General features: G+C 44.4%; 1 protein-coding gene across 2 annotated transcripts in view; it reads right to left on the reverse strand.

Moving 5' to 3' along the window:
* The window catches only part of LOC114795750 (signal-induced proliferation-associated 1-like protein 2), an 83,082-nt gene that overhangs the window by 6,593 nt on the left and 56,295 nt on the right, over positions 1 to 20,194 (reverse strand). Inside the window, exons 10-17 of one of the 2 annotated variants that reach the window (XM_028989352.1) lie at positions 16,032 to 16,286; positions 11,173 to 11,313; positions 9,413 to 9,522; positions 9,245 to 9,327; positions 7,175 to 7,602; positions 5,488 to 5,664; positions 4,332 to 4,385; positions 3,125 to 3,266 (exon numbers count right to left, since the gene is read on the reverse strand). In XM_028989352.1, the coding sequence (XP_028845185.1) occupies positions 3,125 to 3,266; positions 4,332 to 4,385; positions 5,488 to 5,664; positions 7,175 to 7,602; positions 9,245 to 9,327; positions 9,413 to 9,522; positions 11,173 to 11,313; positions 16,032 to 16,286 (1,390 nt within the window). The remainder of the gene's footprint in view (positions 1 to 3,124; positions 3,267 to 4,331; positions 4,386 to 5,487; positions 5,665 to 7,174; positions 7,603 to 9,244; positions 9,328 to 9,412; positions 9,523 to 11,172; positions 11,314 to 16,031; positions 16,287 to 20,194) is intronic. The other variant, XM_028989354.1, reaches the window with a different exon arrangement.

Below are 20,194 nucleotides of genomic sequence, written 5' to 3' on the forward strand. Positions count from 1 at the left end.
AATATAACGTACAGTTAAAAGCAGGATGTGACCTCAGAAGCCAGAATAAAAGCATGGGAACCACTTGGCCTGAGCTGTGTTCTATTAATAAAACATCCTCTCTCGGTTTTGCTATTATTTGGATGCTTTCAGAACAGTGTTCCTGTTCTCCTATCAGCTCGCCTGTCAGGGATCCAACAGGGAAGCCCATCTGGTAGAGCGCACCACCAGCGATCTGCCTACAGGTGATTTGGGGTGCAGTGACCGGTGAAGACCAGCACTCACCGAACCACCAAGCAAGCCAGCGGTGTTCTACTGCCGCTTTATTGGGCGTCTCTAACGCAGTCCTGATCCAAAGCGGGGAACTACAGCTCAAAGATAAACTGCATTAAATGCACACACTCTACTAAAGTCATGCTAACATACAGAACATAAGAACCTGAGTATATAAATTAGTAATACAATATGTGCATGGCATGCAAATGCACACAGATCTACAGAGATTGGAGCCATATATGAGCCATATACGTTTTATAAATTATGGTCTTGAAGGTGTGCTCTATTTAGGGGCATATTAAATTTGTTGCATTACACAGAAGTGCTATATTAATCAAGAGCTCTTCCCATTGGAAGTTGCAATAGAGAAATTCATCATCCATTTGGACAGAAGGTCTAGTTCATGACCACTAATTACTTAATTACTTATTACTCCTTACAGAAGATAAAGAATTAAACTTCAGCCTTCAAGTTCATCATTTATAAATGATTGATAATGATTGATGCACAGCCCTCTGTAATTATTAATCAATCAAAACGTGAGGTCCTGCATAGTCCACAGAATAAAAAAAGCCAAATTCTTCACTGTGCACAACAATGTCGAAAATATACAACAGAAGAGTTACCAGCGTATTCATATTAGCACGCTTATGCTAAACTCGTCAGCCCTCCAAAAGGCACCCTTTATTTCCCCATCCTGCAGCCCTGACGAGAATTCCCAGAGATGAAATTGGCTCTGCCACATATAGGATATGAAGCACAGACCCCATCCTGGACACTTCCCCTTTGCTATTCTGCCAACAGGAAGTTAAAGCTGATAACTAAATGAAAAGGCTGTACTGATGTCACATGGCATGTCTCCCACAATAGCGTTTTGGTGAGCTGATGGGAATATTGGTGTGTTAGAGTGTCAGGGATGGACTGCCGCACTGACTCCTCAGAATACAAAACACAGAAGCCACTGGGCTGAAACAGCACATCATGAATGCTGTCCAGGCCCCAGTGGTCCACAGGGACATGATGTACGGTCAAGCTGTGTACATTTTCAGCATGAATGGTTTCATTAGTACATGTTTGTTAGAATTTCCCTAATGTGTGTTTTCTAATGCGATAGAACCACACATGGTCAAGAACAAAGGCTCATAAATATATAATTATATAGTATCAAAATATTTGGCTCTCCAATTATTATTAAGATTCAATAGTGTAGGACTACTCAACAACATATATAGATTACATATCCCTAAAATATAATTGTTATTATTTATTTCGAACTGTCATCCACCGTAACAAGTGTACTGCATTGAAACATCAAGTAACAATATTAACATTGCGCTGCATGAAAATATTTACAGTACACACCGTAAAAGGGAGCCCACCAGTGTCGTATGCACCACAGTTTCACAACCAAAAATGTTGTGTTTTTTCCACACAATTCTGAGGCTCTGTGAGAAGGAGAAATTAATAATGTTCATCACCCTCCCCAGAGGCTAGAAGCAATAAGCTGCTGAAAAGAGGGAATAAATGAGCTGAAACTAAACAAGGAGTGTTACCCATCATGCTGCTTCACATGTCTGCTCCTCACAAGCCCTCATTCTTCCATGGAAAGCAAACCTTCCATAGAACGCTACATGGATAACATTCAAAGCGCTCAGATGATCACACCGCCATCCTGCTTCTCGGATCAGAAAACCAAATCAAAGGAAATGGCATCCCAGGCGCAGGAGAGGGGCCTGCTTTCATTAGAAAAACCCTGGTGTGAGGGAGTGAACGTGGGCGACCAGACTCTCCACAGAATCCATGCTGCTTTTTAGGACCAAATTGGAAGAGGTAACTTTAATGTTTTCTCCAGCAGCCCTAGAAGCTACAGGTTCCCGCCACGAATCTGCAACCTCTCCCATGGTGCACAATGACCAGGTTCTGTGCTATTGAGGGGTTCCATGAAACAACATCACGTGTTCGCTAAAATTAGTCTATTGTATGGATCCTTCCTGGCAGATAAACGGCTGGAGGCAACTGAACAGAGGTGAATGTTGAAAAAAAGGTGGATAAGACATGAAATAAGCACTTTCTCTAACTTTCCTTCTTTAATACATGACACTAAGGTTGAACAAACAGATACGTGGCTAATACATTTGATTAAGCAAACAATTTCTTTCGCTTTTCGCTAACCCTAACCCTGGTACAAGTAGAAGAAACACAATCACTGATCTACCTCTGGATAGAGGACTAGGCTGGGTAATAAATCATATTTAAGATCTCATCATGACATGACAAATGCACAATAAGCACAATGCAAAAGACTGCATGAATTGATGAATAATGATGAATATTTACTCATGCTGCACTGAAAAATGCAACTACCAGCTAAAACACCACCAGCTTGTTGTCAGACAGGATGGACAGTTTATAATGGTTATCTTGCACAATGGCTAAGAAGGTGAGAGCATGGTAGCTGATAATGAATTGGTGGTGAAAAAGAACACATCTTCTGCTATTTCAACGTGTCAGAAATGAAGTTAATGTGTAAAACAAGTTCAACAGTTTCCAGAGGAACCACAACCAACCTTGAGCACAGCTTGCAATACAACCATAAAGGACCATACACAAAAAATTAATAAAATTACTTTGAGTGGCAGTCAATCTAAAACCTTGCCATTACTGCTCAAAGTCCATTTTGCAGATGGGACGAAACTTCCACAACCCTGAAATGTTTTATTGTTTAGGTGTTGTTTTTAAGTAGGAAATTTATTTCATTTTCTTTTCCAAAGATGTGCTGCTACTAGGCATACATGAATGTTTCTTTACTTTTTACTTATCACAAAACCTTGGTCTGTGCTGCTTTAGAATACTCAAACACTGGTCTCACCTTCCTGTGGCTGTTCTCCCCAGGTGGACTCCCCTGCTGTCCCATCATCTTCTGATACTCTTCCCTGGACATCCCCCGGTGGAGCTTTCCAACCCGTTCTGCTCCCTGTAGAGGGCTGGAGGCCTCGGCTGCGTACAGCTGCCTGTGAGAACACACACCGCAGTTCTGAGCTCGGAACAACATGCATGACGAGGGGCCTTAAGATTCCCCAGCACTTCAAGCTGAGAAGTTCTAGATCAAATGGTTCCATCGTTCCACCAGTCATGCTAAAATATGAAGACAAACAGGGGAGATACCAAAAGACATAAGTTACAATTCATCATGCGTTTGCACACCCAGTGAGGGAAAGAACAAGTGAATGGAGGTAGAGGACAAAGGAGATGTATGGAAACCATTAGGATTAAGCGTTGTAAACCTGCAGAACATCTGACAGCATCAGAGCTCTCCCCATGAGCAGACGACTGGTCTGTATAGGAGTTCTGGGACTTTCTTTTTACCCTAAAGTGATTGTGATGTGCGCTTTGGAGAGCAGCTGGAGCTGCAGTAGTGGAGTCGTAGCACTTCGACTGTGAAAGAGAGAACGTGTGAGGTGGCCCTGTGACCCTGTGAGCCACTTTCTCACCGGCAGGGTGTTACACAGCTGAGGGGAGAGACCGCAGACTGTGAGAAGGAGATCGATTTTTGCCTAAGGCTTCTACAGTAGGTATCCCATACTGTCACCATACCATGCTAGGCAGCAGGGGTCAGTTGTCCCTGATTCAATTCAGGGACAACAATTGAAAATCTTTAAAAAAATGTCACAGAAGATAAGTTAAAGGCAAGGTTAATAATTTGCATCATTTTTCTTTTGGTAAAAAATTAAATGGGTTCCACAGACCCAAACACCACACAAGGGTTAAAAATTCAGAAGGTAAATGACATTAAATCTTTTTTTTGCAAATGTAACATATGAATCAACATTTTCATGGAATTCAGTATAGCCTGATTATGATGTGGGTGTGTTGAGGGTACCAAGGTTGACAATACAACAATGTGAACTGGGATCAGTGAAGGCGGTTGGGGGAGGGAAAATAAAGGGAATGCTGATCTGGGGTCTGGGAATACGTGGGATTGGCCACAGTCAGGGGCGGGTTGTGCCAGTGGAAATAGGGTGTCTGGAAGGCTAAAGAAGGATTTTCGGGGCGAGGGGTGGTGTCTCAAAGTGTACCTGGAATGCTCTGCAAGTGTCTTAAGGAGAAAGGTTAGCAGACCCTCTGCTCCACTAAGGGAAAACAGACGCAAAGAAAAAAAAGAGAAGAAAGGAAGGAGGAAAACAACATTAATAGAGACGATATCACGAGAAGAAAGGCAAACTAATTAGCACAGAACACAATAAAGCTGGTTTCTCAGGCATTCATTAGAAATTGCATAAAAACAGCTGAATAAAAAGAGCAGTGGTGCTGTTAACTGCATTAATTTGGTTACTTTAAAGCAAGACTGGCGTGGTCACAGGAAATTCACTAATGAAGTCAATTCGTCTAATGAAGCTCTCTTTGAGTTTCTCTTTTATGCATGCACACACAAAAGGGACAAATGACAAAAACCTTATTTGAGACAGTATAATGTGCAAAGCACTTAAGTATGAGCCTTGTGCTTTACTTCCTTCGTTTCACTAATATGATTCAGAACTGGGGGGCAGTGGTGGCATAGTGGTTAAGGAAGCGGCCCCGTAATCAGAAGGTTGCTGGTTCGAATCCCGATCTGCCAAGGTACTACTGAGGTGCCACTGAGCAAAGCACCGTCCCCACACACTGCTCCCCGGGCGCCTGTCATGGCTGCCCACTGCTCACTCAGGGTGATGGGTTAAAGGCAGAGGACAAATTTCACTTTGTGCACTGTGTGCTGTGCTGCTGTGTATCACGTGTGACAATCACTTCACTTTCACTTTCACTTCAACTGGATCAGCTGGACCCACAGACACACCATACAGAGCTGACAGAGGCAGACAGTGGTGCTACTGAGCCTTAAATGCAATGACATAGCTCAGGTACCGCAGCTATGCAGCAGCCTGACATGCACCTATCTGCTGCATCACAGCCAAATCAATCAGAACAACTGTGATTGGTCCGATACAATACTGTACATCAGCTGAGCTTCTCTGACACATTTGTCTAATAGTTTTGATGACCCAATACAGTTTACAAGCTGACCCAGGGTAAAATCAGTAAAAATATCCAGAGTAGTCCATGGATATACACTCCGCACGTCTGTCCACGGTCGGTCACAGACACTCACGCAACACTTCAGTAAGAGCATATTCACAAGATCTGACAAGTCACAAGAACCTTCTAAGTTTAACATTCAATTATGACACACACACTCACCCACACTCTGAGAGGCTTGGAATCTCCTCTGGGTTGGGCCTGTCATCCACCTCTTTCCAGTAGCTTTGTGAGGGACCCTCATGGCTGGGCCCTGGACCCCCAGTACTCCTGCTGGGCTCTGGAGAGTCACTGAACCTGGAGCTATGGGGCAGCGGACTACCTGAGTGGTGTGAGCCACTGGGGCCAAGGAACAGGGCGGGGGGGACGACAAAACAGACAAGTGACAATGTGGTCAGTAGCATTTCAGTGGATGACACTGGTACAGTGGGTTACCAGAGCACAGCTAAACAGAGATAGATCTAGTGTGTGTTTCCCTCTGTTCAGAATAACTTGACAATTTCTCAGAATGACATGAAGAGTTTAGATCATATACTGCAATGTGGGTGGACCCGAACCTGACAACCGCTTGTTTGACGCAGTGACTGATGCCCCCGTATTGCCCCCACCTCAGCGCCCCCATCACCAGAGCAGTTGGAGGACAATCAGAACGGAAGCAGGCCTGTCCGGGCGGGTCAGTTTAGACAAAGCCCCTGAGGCATCAGAATTCAGTCAGCTGCCACACACACACAGACTCACACACAACTGGTCCTTAGTAAGTGTGTGTGTTGGTAGAGAGGGGTAATTTCTCCCTTGTCCCTAAGTTTCTGTTTTGAGAATGTTTACATGATAGATGGATGGATGGATTATAACATTGGGATATTTATGAATAATACAAAAACTAATAATTAGAACATGATATACATTTAATAATCCGAATATTATTTAATAATCTATTAGATGTGACATTTTTCAAAATGTATGATCCCATGCAGTAGTAAAATATGGCCATAAAGGTCACGCTGCAGCAGAAGGAGCTCAGAGCTGTTTTCAGAGGAGAAATGCCAGAGCCATCTACAGTGGTTTTTGACAGGAAGGAGGAGAACGCAGTGTCAGAATGAATTTACTGAAACTGTGAAGGACCGTAGCAGGGTGCCAGCGACGCTATCATCCATCTTCTTGGTCACCCTGTGGTTCCCAACTTGTGCCTAACATCCACTCTGCAGCAACAGAAACCCCCGCTGGGCTGCCAGCCTCTACCCAGACGGGTCTGGATGCTGAGGAATGAGACTACGTTTCACTCCTCAGCCCACAGATCTGTGGAGCAGACTGGGACGGACCCCTCCTGTGCGCCCAGAACAAGCGGCCAATCAGCCGCAGCAGGAACGCTCAGCCTAGAGGTCCAGAGTGGAGGTCACACAGCTGGAGGAAAAGGTCAACCAGCGAGAGTAGAAAGATGGTACTGATCCTGTGTGTGTCTGTGTGTATGGCTGACTTTTTATACTTTACTAATTCCCTAATTTTCAACACCTTTAAAACTGTAAATACTTTAGGTTAAAAATATAGCAAATTATGAAAATATAGAATCTGTGTAAACATATCAAGTACAGACACAGTCACTCGTGTTACTTCAGTCAGTAGTTACAGGGACAGTCCCTCTGTCTTGCTCAGGGACACAATTTGAAACTGGGTCTTCATAGGCGAGTGCCTTACCCACTAGGCTACTACCACGGCAACGGTAGAGACAAGGGGATAAAAAATTAACAAGTGGGTTTATCTGTAAGTGAGTGTGCATAAAATGTATAAAACTGGACCCATTAATACACCCATAAACATCCTATAAATAAGAATGACCTGAAGACCCCTTTACCTGGAGTGTGAGGAGACCTCGTTCAGATCTCCCATGCTCCCCTCAGTCACATGACCAGCGGCAAGGGCAGCTGCGTAGCCTTGCGGCAGGTAGATCTTCCCATGTTCGTCCTCCAGTGGAGTTCCATCCTCTGAAACCCAAGGGTGGCCCTGCTCAGCACCCCTGCCCTGGAGAGCAGCCCGGGAGCAGGACACTGGAGAGGGTCCTGAGGCACCCGAGAGTCCTGCAGGTCCTGTGGGGGGTGGGGGTATGCAGGGGGCAGTGTCGATCCCGCTGTCTGTGGATGCTCCCTTGATGTAGGTGAGGCCCAGTATCTCAGGGTCCATCAGGTCATCGGAGCCAAAGTGCTTCTCATCACTGTTACTGGACGAGGCGTTGCTGGACAGAGTGTTACTGCTTGAGTGGCTGGAGCAGTTCTTCTCTCCACCCTATGAACAAAAACGCAGGAACACGTAACTAATCTAGGGCTGTCAAAATGAACCCATTAACTGTTGCAATGACATGATGAATATTCGACACGTTCAAATAAATGGACGCAGCTCCATTTTGTTTACTTCCTGTGTGGGGTTTATCATCTACATAAAGTTGGATATGGACAGGAGAGGAGTTTTTTTCAGATGACTCATCTGTTGCTTGCGCATTTGTGTGCTTCAGGTCTGTCTGCGTTGCGCTTGCGTCAAAAAAAAAATCAGGGGTGACCAGATGAAAATATTTAAACTCCCACAGTACCACATAGCACATGGTTCACGGTTCATTATTGGGTGAATCATCTGAATTAGCCCTTAGGCGGAAATTTTAAAGAAGGTTGTCTGCTTAAAAAAACATTAAAAAACAAAGTAATTTGCATGAAAATAAAACTTTATTTACTGTCAAACACTGTGGGGTGTCTTATAAAAAAAAGACCAGATCATCTCCACATAAAAAAAATTGTGATTAATTAATTACAAAATGTGTGATTAATAATTTTTTATTAATTTGGCAGCCATAAAATAAAGAGACAAGCATGGACAAAAATATGCATAAATAAATCAACATAAACAATGAAACAAACATTATCCTCACCTCCAACTCTCTCTCTACACAATACAGCACCGTGTTCATCCCCAGTCTCTGCCAGCCTCATTATTCTAGCTAATTACTTTCCCCTGCAAACGTCCATCCGAAATCTGTTCCTGCTTCCTAATGCGTCTGAGCAATTACTGCTGTAATGACCAGCTCCACGGCGTAATAGCAAAATCTCAGACGTGCGCCATATACTCCAGCAAGGATGGGGGAAAAGCCATTTGGCATAATGAAGGAGGGACCGTTCTGTTTGGCTGTGTGGGTGTGTGTGTGTGTGTGTGAGAGAGAGAGGAACTGGAACCTTGATTGCTACCTACAGTGATTCCTGCACTTTATGAGAGAGGTAATTAAGCAGAAATTATGTTTAGCTCTAGATAACATAAAGCCTTAACCTTTACCCAAATTCCCCGCCCTGCCACTTTACAAGGTGGAGCTAAACCATTAATCAAGTCCAGAATGTATTCCAAAAGCATCAGGGGGGCAATTGAGTTGAATTATCAGAGAACAACTGCACACAAGCGTGTGTGTGTTTCCCTTTGAAGATCATTTAGCGCACAAGCCAATATTCTCATTGCACAACCCTTCGAGAACAGATTATGGGGAAGTGGGTGCAGGGTTCTGTGTTGCTGGAGATTCACTTGCCCCTTTTTTATCGGATGACAAAGTGGCTGACAGGCAGCTGACCTTATCTGCTCAGGCCTGACCTTTGCACGGATGGAAATTCTGGGGTCAGGGGTTACAGCAGTGCGATTGAATTCTGACCCTAATTGGCCTCTAAAAAGCTGATGGCCTCACTCACCTTGGAGATTTCACAAACAAATGCAAAAAAGGTCTTTTGCAATCATACTCTATATTTTTAAACATCACAGCCTCTACAACATCTACCATATAACTGTGATCTTCATTAGGGACATATATCAATGGAAAAGGTAATGAAATAGTTTTTAACACATATTAGGACTAAGAAGAGCACACACAAACACACAGACGTAGCAGTAGAAGACTTACACGGGTCAGCTTGTTGGGGGAGTCTTTAGACCGCTCTTTGAGGGAGTTAAGGATCTTTGTGGAAGGGATGTGCCACTTGGCTTCTGAAAGACAGAAAATAGTGGCTACTACACATGTACAGTGTGCTGTAGAGTATCTGGGTCACTTCACACCTGGTGTTGGACTCACCTGCCGACCGCGCCCGTTCCAGCGTGTGCTCTCTTTGCCTTAAACACTCACCGTCTCCCATCATGCCCTGCACCTCACCCGAGTGCTCATGTAAGACAGGAGACTGGCATCTGAGAGCAAAAAGACATTCATTTGAACTCTAACTCTATTATAAAATAATTGACAGTATACACATTGCAAAACACAGAATGTTGGAATACAAAATGCTTAGGTCTAATCTGTTTTGACCAATCAGATAATGTGATTGCCTAACTGTGGGACAGATATACAGTGCTGGACCTCGAACATGGGTCTGTGTTCTGTTGTGTGGAACTAACACAGAACACACCACATGACAAATACATATCTAGGTTGGTTTTGTCCCTTTAAGCATCTGCTCACATTAACTCTATGGCCTGTATACAACAGTAACCTGCATGAATGCAGTTTACAATCCCACCACTGAATACAAAGCACTGCATGGATGTTATGCCTGTACACTTTTTATCCTTTTAATTTTTCACTCTGACTGCAAAATGCCCATCCTGCCGGTTCACGCAGTCATTAGGGGTTGCTGATGGGGGCAGTGGTGGCCTAGCGGTTAAGGAAGTGGTATTGGAATCAGAAGGTTGTCGGTTCGAATCCTGAGCCGCCAAGGTGCTACTGAGCAAAGCACCGTCGCCACACACTGCTCCCCGGGTGCCTGTCATGGCTGCTCACTGCTCACTAAGGGTGATGGTTAAAAGCAGAGGGCACATTTCATTGTGTCACCATGTGTATGACAATCACTTCACTTTCACTTGATCAACAGCCAATTTGAGGGATTTGGATGGGAGAATGTCAGCGAGGCTTAAAGTAATGCTTTAGTCAACACACAAATTAGCAGCTGCATGTGGGACACCATGACAATGCAGGTTCCAGTAGCAGAGGTATGGGTGAAGCTTCCTCTTTCTCAACATTCACTATAGGTTGGTATGGTTCACATGGCATTTACATCTAATCAGGTGCAATAACCAATGCAATAGAGCTTGTGTTGGTCTGGATTAGAGCTGTAGTTTGTGAAGAACACACTGTGGGGTGGGTAGCTCGACTTTTGGCCCCTAAGTGAAGAGGGGTGTCCGTGGCTCATTTGAGGCTATAAAGACCGTTTTGGCCATTTAACCTCAAATAGCCCACTTATAATAGCCTAACCCATGAACTATAGATCCACTCTGTTTACCGGGCTACCGCAAATCACAGCCCTATATCTAGCAGCTCTAGACAATCAGGTCATGTGATTCCCAATCATTCCACAGGCGAAAGAGGGGCTCTCCCAAATGGAGCTTGTTCATGTTCTGCCAGGCAAGGGAATGACACGATCATTCAGCCAGTGGGCTGGTTTCAGAGTCACACATCCACATATCTGCTAGTGGTAGCATGGATTACATTCTGGAGGCATTTATAGATTCTCATTAGGAGCTCAAATCTAAGCAAAAAGATAAAATCTTGTGAGGTTGTCCAGAATAACACAGGAAATGGTTCCTCTTGTTTTCATACTGTGAATTCATTTGAAAGGGGTCATCACCTCAGCTCAGATGGGACGTTAGTCCTTTTTCTGTTCACACCATGTCATAAATATGACTTCCACTACTAAAAAACTGGACCCATTAATACACCCATAAACATGGGCACCATTTGAAATAAAGCATTTCTGCAGCAAATTCCATTTCATTGCACTCCTTTGCACGTTTACAGATGTTACCAAAAATGATGTAGTTTAGTAGTCTCTATCTCCCACATACCCGGGCTGATGGGCCCAGGTGGCGCTTCCACAGGGTCCAGGGTCACTGGAGGAGGACTGGTTACTGGGGGAGCTGCGATAGAGCTGAGTGAGGTCACCCTTACTGCAAGACATCTGGGGGTTGTCCACATCCTGTAGGGTCCTGAAAGGAAGAGGACCAGAGGAGAGGAAAAATGTGACTGGAGTATATTCATATTTTTGATTTAAAATGAGGGTGCTCTCTAAATTCCAATGTACATGTGGCAGGATGTCCGGTGGCAGAGTCAAAAAGAAAGGCCTTTTTTTTTTATTCTTTTCCCCCCTTTTCCCAAAAGTGATAGAAAAATCTGCAAATATGAATAAAAAAAAATAAATCAAACATGAAAAGAACAAAAAAAAAAAAAACACAAGACATGAAAAACTAACTGGGTCAGGCTAGACCAAATGGTCCTGCAGCAATGATAAGTAACTAAAGTTTCGCTCTCTCTCTCTAAACAGGCGTGGTAGTAGCCTAGTGGGTAACACACTCGCCTATGAACCAGAAGACCCAGGTTCAAATCCCACTTACTACCATTGTGTCTCTGAGCAAGACACTTAACCTTAAGTCGCTCCAGGGAGAATGTCTCCTGTAACTACTGACTGTAAGTCGCTCTGGATAAGGGCATCTGATAAATGCCATAAATGTAAATGTAAATGTAAACATTCATTATAAAATCACAAAAAAACAAAACACAAAATTACCCCAAAATACTTACAAGAATGTGCTTAATCACACAAACAAAAGTAACAAAAACACCTACACCAAAACCCCCAAAACCCCCAGTGATGGTATCCCCCATGTACCAAGTCAGCTCCAAACCCAAAACACCTGGACGTGACCCCCAAATAGTGACAAGCAGCCAAGATTTAATCATTCCGGCAGAAGGCCACTCTGAGCGTCACTCCGTGACAATATAATAAAGGTTCTTTTGAATGGAATTAAAGATCCGGGAAATGGGGTTGCTTAGAACCTGCAGATGTTTCGACAGTCAGAGCGGAACCATAAATGAGAACACAATCGGTCATCTTACTCAAGAAATGACACATGAGTCACTTTCAGAACCAGAGCACCATGCAACGTTCACCGCAATCACTGAACAATAGGAAAATGGAAAGGCAAATGTCTGATTCTGTTCCCATGCGAATGTCCTGTTTCAACGTACCTACTGCAGAATAAAGTCCGTTTTAAAGACAGTTAGAACAAAACGCAAGCACAGACCACTCTCTGGAGAACAGTAACAGCGACCGAAAAGAAAGAGTCTTTTCCACTCAACATTGCAGTCTTAAGGTCACCCCTAACATTAGGTTCAGTTTGTTTGCACAGAACCTTTTCTTGGTAAATGAATTAGTTGGTTATTTCAAAATGTATGCACTCATGAATAAAAGATTTATTTAAATAAGATAGCTGGGTAGAGGATAATGCAGTTGGCTAGAGGACTGAATAATATAGTTGGGTAGAGGATCACTGGGTTTTTTTTAACCTACAAGAAAGTGTTAAGTAAATTGGCAAGTAAACATTTTAATAATAATTTATACGTGTTATCAATAATAGTTGTTGCAGCTCTATTCATGCTGATATTTTATTCAAGCTTGTGGTGATAACCCAGCATGTGTAGCAAATGAAACAGCACAGCTGTTTTACATATGCATTTCAAAACTGTATTCAAAAGCAGTCTGAATACATTCATTTCGATGAAATGTAACAGAATTCAAAGTACATTTATGGAAATGAATTCTGTCAGCCATTACTGCTATTGTAAAGAATTTTCCCTCACCCAGGACATAACAAGAGTTTATTATACTCCCAAAACCACAGATCAAGTAAGTGAGCCGGACTTATTGCTACACCAGTCACTTTTGCAATATCCCCACATCGTCCCATCAACTGTCTGGGAGCTGACATCAGAAATCCATTCCAGGCACCCTGTCACCTCGCTAAAAGATCCTCAGACCGTTCCCATCTGGTTTGTTCTACCCCGCACCCCCCCGGACCACTTCAGTTAACATGAAACAGCCGCTTCTATTCTTCCCTCTCTAGACCACAGAAATGTATGGATTTGATGAGGTAGGTTTGAAGGCAGCCCCTCCAGAATAACACCGGACAGGAAACAGCATCATGGCGACACCTTGCAGCGGCTCTCATTTTCAGCAGATCCGGCCCCGCGGCCACAGTCTGGAGTCGGAGTGGAAGGGAGCCCGGCGGACCTCTCCACGTGTGAGTCACGCATGAAGCGCGCAGTGCCGCTCTCTGTAGGCAGATGCCATATGAGCACAGAAACACGCGTCACGTCCGAGGGCTGCAGGAGTCGCAGCTGCCAGACATATGCTGGGCGCTGCAGGCGGAATGCATATGGTATGGAAATGCATTGCTGCAGTCGCAACAAGCCGGCGTCGCTAATTGCTTTGTTCGCTGCGGCCCCATGTTACTGTTTCTCTCAGTTTTCATTTACATTTATGGCATTTGGCAGACGCCCTTATCCAGAGCGACTTACAACGTGCTTTCAAGTTACCATCGATGAAGAGATCAGTTCCGGTTCACTAGGACCCCAACTATGAATACATCTATTTTATTCACTCTGTTGTAGATTCTGTACACAAAGTTCGACAACAAGAAAATTACAATTTAATCTAAATATTATTTAAAGAGGAAGGTCTTGAGCTGTCGTTTGAAGGTGCTCAGTGACTGAGCTGTTCTGACCTCGAGGGGAAGTTCATTCCACCACCGAGGGGCCAAGACGGAGAAGAGTCTGGATGAATGTTTCCTTTTACCTTCAGAGATGGAGGGACCAGGCGAGCAGTACTGGAGGCTCGGAGTAGACGAGGTGCAGTGCGAGGTGTAATAAGGGCTGTGAGGTAGGATGGTGCTGCTCCATGTTTGGCTTTGTAGGCCAGCATCAGTATTTTGAACCTGATGCGTGCAGCTACTGGGAGCCAGTGGAGGGAGCGTTGCAGAGGGGTGGTGTGGGAGAATTTGGGAAGGTTGAAGATTAGTTGTGCTGCTGCATTTTGCTGCATTGTTCTTCTCATGCTGCCATCTCCTCCTCTCCAGTGCTCTTTTTAAGCACTACATTCAAGCATTGATGTGTAGTGTTAGCACATGACAGTGGATATGTGCAGCCCCAGGGAAAGAGTCTCTTTCTTTTGACTTGCTCTTGAGTTTAATTGACCGTGCCATGTTAGCGGCTCTATCAGTCACCGTCCGCCGATGTTGAGGCACAGCGCATGGATCCCCGACAATGCGAGACCCCCTTCCCACATTATCACAACGCGCTAGCAGCAAATGCCACACGGGGGCTCGGAAAATCACGCTCAGCGAAAAAGGTCACCCAGGCCACCGTGGCATTCTGGAGGAGAACAAATGGCAGACTTGCAACGACGTTGGAGGGAAAATGTCAAATAGAAATCTGGAAATCAAAAGGAAAAAAGAAATTTGCAGGAACAAAAAGAACTATGCCATGAATCATGTGTGAACATAAAAATGCCAGAAACAAGCTCATGATGACACAGTCTATTAAAATCAGCATGAGCCGTCTGCACTTCCAGGTGACTAACGTGATCATCTTAGACCATTTCTATTATGTGTTTTTGGGGGCCCCGACACGTTTTTCCCCATATTTTTTCCTTCATGAAACTTATTTGCTTCCTGAACCAATTTCTGTGCAACAGCCAGTTTCAGCTGTTGAAAGAGCATCTCTGTTCCTCAGAGAGCTTTTCACAGAGGAGAGCTGGAGAGGTCAGGGAGGTAGGCAAGAGAGGGAGATGAAAGTGAGTGGGGGAGACAGGAGTATATGTCTGTGCTGCAGGACAAATGTTTTAAAGAGATTCCAAAGTCAGACAAAAACTGTTCCAAACAAGAATTGTGCAGACTTTATTTGCCATTGTTATGCTTTAAAAAAAAAAAGCCTTATTTTTTGGCAACTTTTCAAAATAAAAAACTGTACTACTCTTGCTGTAGATAATGCAGGTATGATCTAGGTATGATTTTGCAGTTAGAGAAATCAGAGGAAATCAGTCGTGACCAGATGAAAATATTTAAATTATTTAATTTCATATTACTTTATTTTATATTGTTCCGTGTCTCTATTTTGCGTCTCTCTCTCTGTGTCACTGTGTGTTGTGGCAGTCATAATTTAAGCAATTTGCTCTGGGATTAATAAAGTCTTAAGATTCTGAGACAACGCATAATCTGAATTAGCCCTTAAGACATTTTAAAAAATAAAATTGCCCAACTGAACTACTGAGAAACACATTTTTTTGTAATAGTTTGAAATATGTACATTATAGCAACCTTTAGTCTGAGGAATTACATTTAAAAAAATTATTTACAGCACTAATAATGTACAGATGTAAAAGATCACATGATTACCCAACAAGTTAGTCTATTTTGCTAATGGAAGAAAACTATATACCACCACTCCCTTCTTTTTGGTCTGTGTGCATGCGTAAAAATGTCTTGTAACAGAACCTTAAATGAATGCAACATTTCCATGATCTATATTTCTTACCAATGATTATATATTCTGTATAACCAAACAGTAGTCAACAAGGATGCTAGACCCAACACCCAAGAATCACTTCTGGTTATTACTAAGATGTACTTAGATACTGTCAGTAAGAGGTAATTAGATACGTGACCTTTAACCTTGATTTCCCTCCAAAAATACACCAAACACGCACAAAACTGCAACAACTAGGTAATGCAACATATGTAAATAAGAAACTGGTTCCTTAATACCTATTCTTGACTAGCAATTTTCCATTCAGTCACCTAGTCAGTCTGGCAGTAAGAACTATGAATAGTGAGTAGCAGGAAAGGGGTTGCTCGAAAGTGGATGGCCCCACCTTGACCCATCAGGCAGTTTCCTGTCAAACGATGTGCTTCGGGGGATGCCAGACTGGGCGTGCTGCAGGTGGGGCTGGCACTGCACCCGTTCCGGGCCTTGCGTGGGTGAACCCCGGGACAGCGGCTGGCCGCCGGCGGCGGGAACGCGGTGCCAGGTGGTGTTTCTCCTAAAGGGCGTCTTGTATTCGCACGGCGTTCCCTCGCTGTCCAGCTTATACTCCACCATGGGGATCCGGTAGAGCTCAGAGCAGCCCCTAAAACACAAACGAGGCATATTATGCACAAAAGGAAAAGCACCAGAAGGCCAGGGATAGTGTGTGTGAGTGCGTGGGTGTTTCTGTGTGTCCGTATCCTAAAGCCTATAGGGTGGGAGACGCGTCAACATTAGCATAACTGCCGTGCCAGCGCTTCTCCTCAGTGAAGGGCTGAAAGTGTACATGAGCATCTAATCTTTCTGTCTGGAGAAGGTTTTTAATGGTTCTAAACTCGGAAATTCCTGTGTGTCCTGGCAACTGTTGGCCAAGTATGGACAGTGAGTGACTGCCGAATGAAAAAGAGGAAAAGCCTTTGTTTCACCCTGAAAACAGTACCAGGAAAAGACAACATAGAGACATCGCTGCTGAAGTCTGCTGAGATGGATGGGAGTGGGAAGCCTTCCGCTGCTTTGGGCTTGCAATAAACACAGCTGAACACACATTTGCTGCCTCAGCGGAGCCCCAAATCTCAGCTAAAGCATCACTTAAAACCTGCAAGCAGACCAAACATTTCCACTCCCTGCTCCACCACCAATCCAGCCTGGGTGCCACACCCACTCTTCAGTAGAACAGTAGGTTCTAATGATGCTTTCAAGCAGTTGGTAGGCATGGTAGATATAAAAATTATATTTTTACACAATATTAGAACCTCCCTAATATGGTTTATTTCCCTCTCTGACTAAACGGCTTATAGCCATTAAATTCCAGACATCAGAAGGTGTCATGTGGAGGTCAAGTTAACCTCAAATCATTCCTGAACATTTGTTTCTCTGTGTCAGGACACATTATCCTGCTGAAAGAGGTCACTGCCATCCCCTCATACTGTTATCATGAGGGGGTGTAAGTGGTCTACAACAAAATTAGTGGTATAAGTCAAAGTAACATCTGCATGAATGCAGGACAGCAGAACATTGCAATACTACCAACATAAAACGCGTGTCGGGAAGATTTCAGCTTACTATGAATCCCACCCCTCCCCAGGAAGTGCATAATCCTCAACCCACCTCCAGTTCCAACACCTAGGTTCCCCATATGAAGTCCACACACAATCACAGACATCAGGGAGCAAGGCGAGGTAGACACACATGGTAACTCACACAAAATGGTGGCACACACTCAGTTGGCATCTGTAGGCTACAGTGGTACAGAAGGTGGTGAGGATGACAGATTTTCAGTGTACAATATTGTAGAGCTTTCCATTTAGACTTGTAGATCTTAATCTTGGTTCATACTTGGATCTTACTGTCTTAGATCTCCAAACGCTATGTAGTTTGTATACAATAACATCAACCCAATGTTAATTTAGTGCCCACCACATTTTATTCAGAGTTCAGGTTCACTTCCAGTTCCTTTTTAAAATATATGTATATATGGTTTAAATTGAGTTTCTTTTGAACCAAACCACGCCTCCCTATGTCTCCCTAGTTGAATCTGTACAGTACAGGCCAAATGTTTGGACACACCTTCGATGTGTTTTCTTTATTTTCATGACCATTTACATTGGTAGATCCTCACTGAAAACACATTGATGTGAGAAGTGTCTAAACTTTTGGCCTGTACTGTATGTCATTTATTCCATAAAGTGTAAAATCCTGGAGCAGACTGCTGAAGAGATTTAAAGGTGTACATAACATCCCCGCTAAACACACTGCTGCTCTTAAGGGACATTATTAACCCTGGTGTGAGCTTGACAAAAAAAAAAAAAACCTCCCGCTAGCACTCAGCACTTCATCTAGCGTTGCTAACAAGCCATTAAACAGATTAAGTATTGGTGTTGCCACACACAATTAGCTTCAGTATCGGTTAAGCGATGTCAGCAGGAGGTTAGCAGACAAGTTCTCAGATGCTGAATGCCATTTCAGAGACTACTCTGCCTCACACACCTTGAACCTCACGCTGGGATACCAGGGCCACATGCATCCAGATGTCCACCTTCACCTGGAATGGCACAGGAAACCAGTCCGCAGTATTCAGTCTTTGTGCATAAGAGAGATTAGAGCATGAACATTTCGCCGTTTACGGGTCAAAGTGACCCCCGCCACGCGGGTCTCTGGTCCCCTGTACGAACTGTGCAGTGCTGTGAAGTCCCAGGGCCGCTGGCTGGCACCTCCCCGAAACCTGGAGGGAGTCCATCATAAAGAGCCTCTGCCGACTTTTTCCCAGCCACGGCCTGGGAGAGAGAAATCCCCCTTTATTCAGATCAACGGGCCAGTGAAGATTTATGAATCTCCTCTTTTTTTCCAGAACATTCAGCCAAGAGCCACAATATCACCAGGAAATTATAAACAGTGGTGTCATAACGCGTTCCAGTTCACTGCGACTAAAGCGTTGCTAAAAATAGGCCTTTAACGGAGCAATAAACACCATTTTCATAAGCTGCTCTGTATGTACTCCTGTTTAATTTGTAGCCAGGAGTGGTAGTCAAGCTGTAGAGGATGTATAGCCCTTCAGTGAGGAACTCTGCACTGATCGATAGGTGGGTCGCCCTTTGAAATCGACCATTTTCCACTGGCTCTTCACCAAACGTCTCCTACAAAGCCCTGCTGACCAGGATTCTGACCTTCCAAACACCCAACGTAGCTCCACGCAGGAGGAGAAATAAGGGATCACCGCTGACAGCCAGGTCCATGCAGTGGGACCCGTTGGTCTTTTTCTCTTCCTGACCGCAGGCCCGCTGAGCACAACCGCCCACAGGGAGCGCTCAGGAGCCGACATCGCTCAGTTTACATGGAGCAAATCAACAGTCAGATGTCAAAATATAAAATGTAAAGAAATACAAACGAGCTATGAGACCCAAACTGGATTTAGGCCGCAGCATTTATGCCTTTCTCAATCTTTAATCTCTATCCCAGATGCTGAAGTCAAAAATATTAGGGATAAATATGGATAGAGAAAAAGGCCACATGTCAAAGGCATAGACACACACACAAGCCCCAAAACAAACCCACGAGACCGTTTCACTAGGATTCGGTACGGACAGCAGCGGCACTCAGACGTCTGTGCGTTTCCTTTCTCCGGATCTCCAAAGTCCTCCGTATGCGCTTATCCTTCAGGGAGGTTGATGCCACATCCGGCCTTTCCAGGGTAAATAAATGCGTGTTCCAGGGTTAGACTAACATTAGAGCCATATCTCAAGTTGCCCCAGACAGAAGACAGCTACTGTAAACCATGGAGGGTCTCACAGCCTCAGCAGCAAAGGTAGATAAATAAAACATCCAAAAGAATAAATGAACGGAGTGTGTGTGCTGGGCGAGTGTAGAAAACATTGTGCGCTTTAAAATAAAAGACGTGATGTAAAAAACAAGGCCTCAGAGAGTCTGAGGCCGTCCACACTGGCCTTTCTGAGAGAGAATGTTCTGGAGTCAAGGTTGAGGCTGCGGGGCAGGGAGCTCGTGTTCACTGCTGCTGCTGCTGCTCCGGCACCTTCAGTTTCCCACAAATTCCTCTCAACTGAGATAATGCCCATGAAACTGGAGCTCCCATTGTCGTCTGGGAGAAGGAACGGAAGATCTGGAGGGCTCTCGAGATTCCTCGGGTGACCTCTCACCTTCTAATTCGAGGGGGAGCCCTGGAGTAAAAACCCTGACAAGTGCTGGAGATAAGATAATGAGGTGCTGCTCCTGGTTCTGTCCCCTTTTCTGCGATAATGACCGGCCGGGTCCGGCCGGTCAGTGAGCACCTGCCTATAGACAGCTGCTCTGCAGGCAGCGTCACCCTCCAGCATGCCGCGTTGCACCCGGGGGATCGGCGCAGGTGCATTTCCAGCTCCAGGCATGTAGAGTGGGTTGAGATAAGGCCCATGCCAGAACCACCATTTCAAACAGAAACACCTATTGCTCAGGGCAGGGCTTCTCAAACCACTATCATCATCATGTTAGAAACGAGCTGGACAATGGAAGAACAAGAAG

Source organism: Denticeps clupeoides, chromosome 8 (genome assembly GCF_900700375.1).
Source record: "Denticeps clupeoides chromosome 8, fDenClu1.1, whole genome shotgun sequence".
Lineage (NCBI taxonomy): Eukaryota > Metazoa > Chordata > Actinopteri > Clupeiformes > Denticipitidae > Denticeps > Denticeps clupeoides.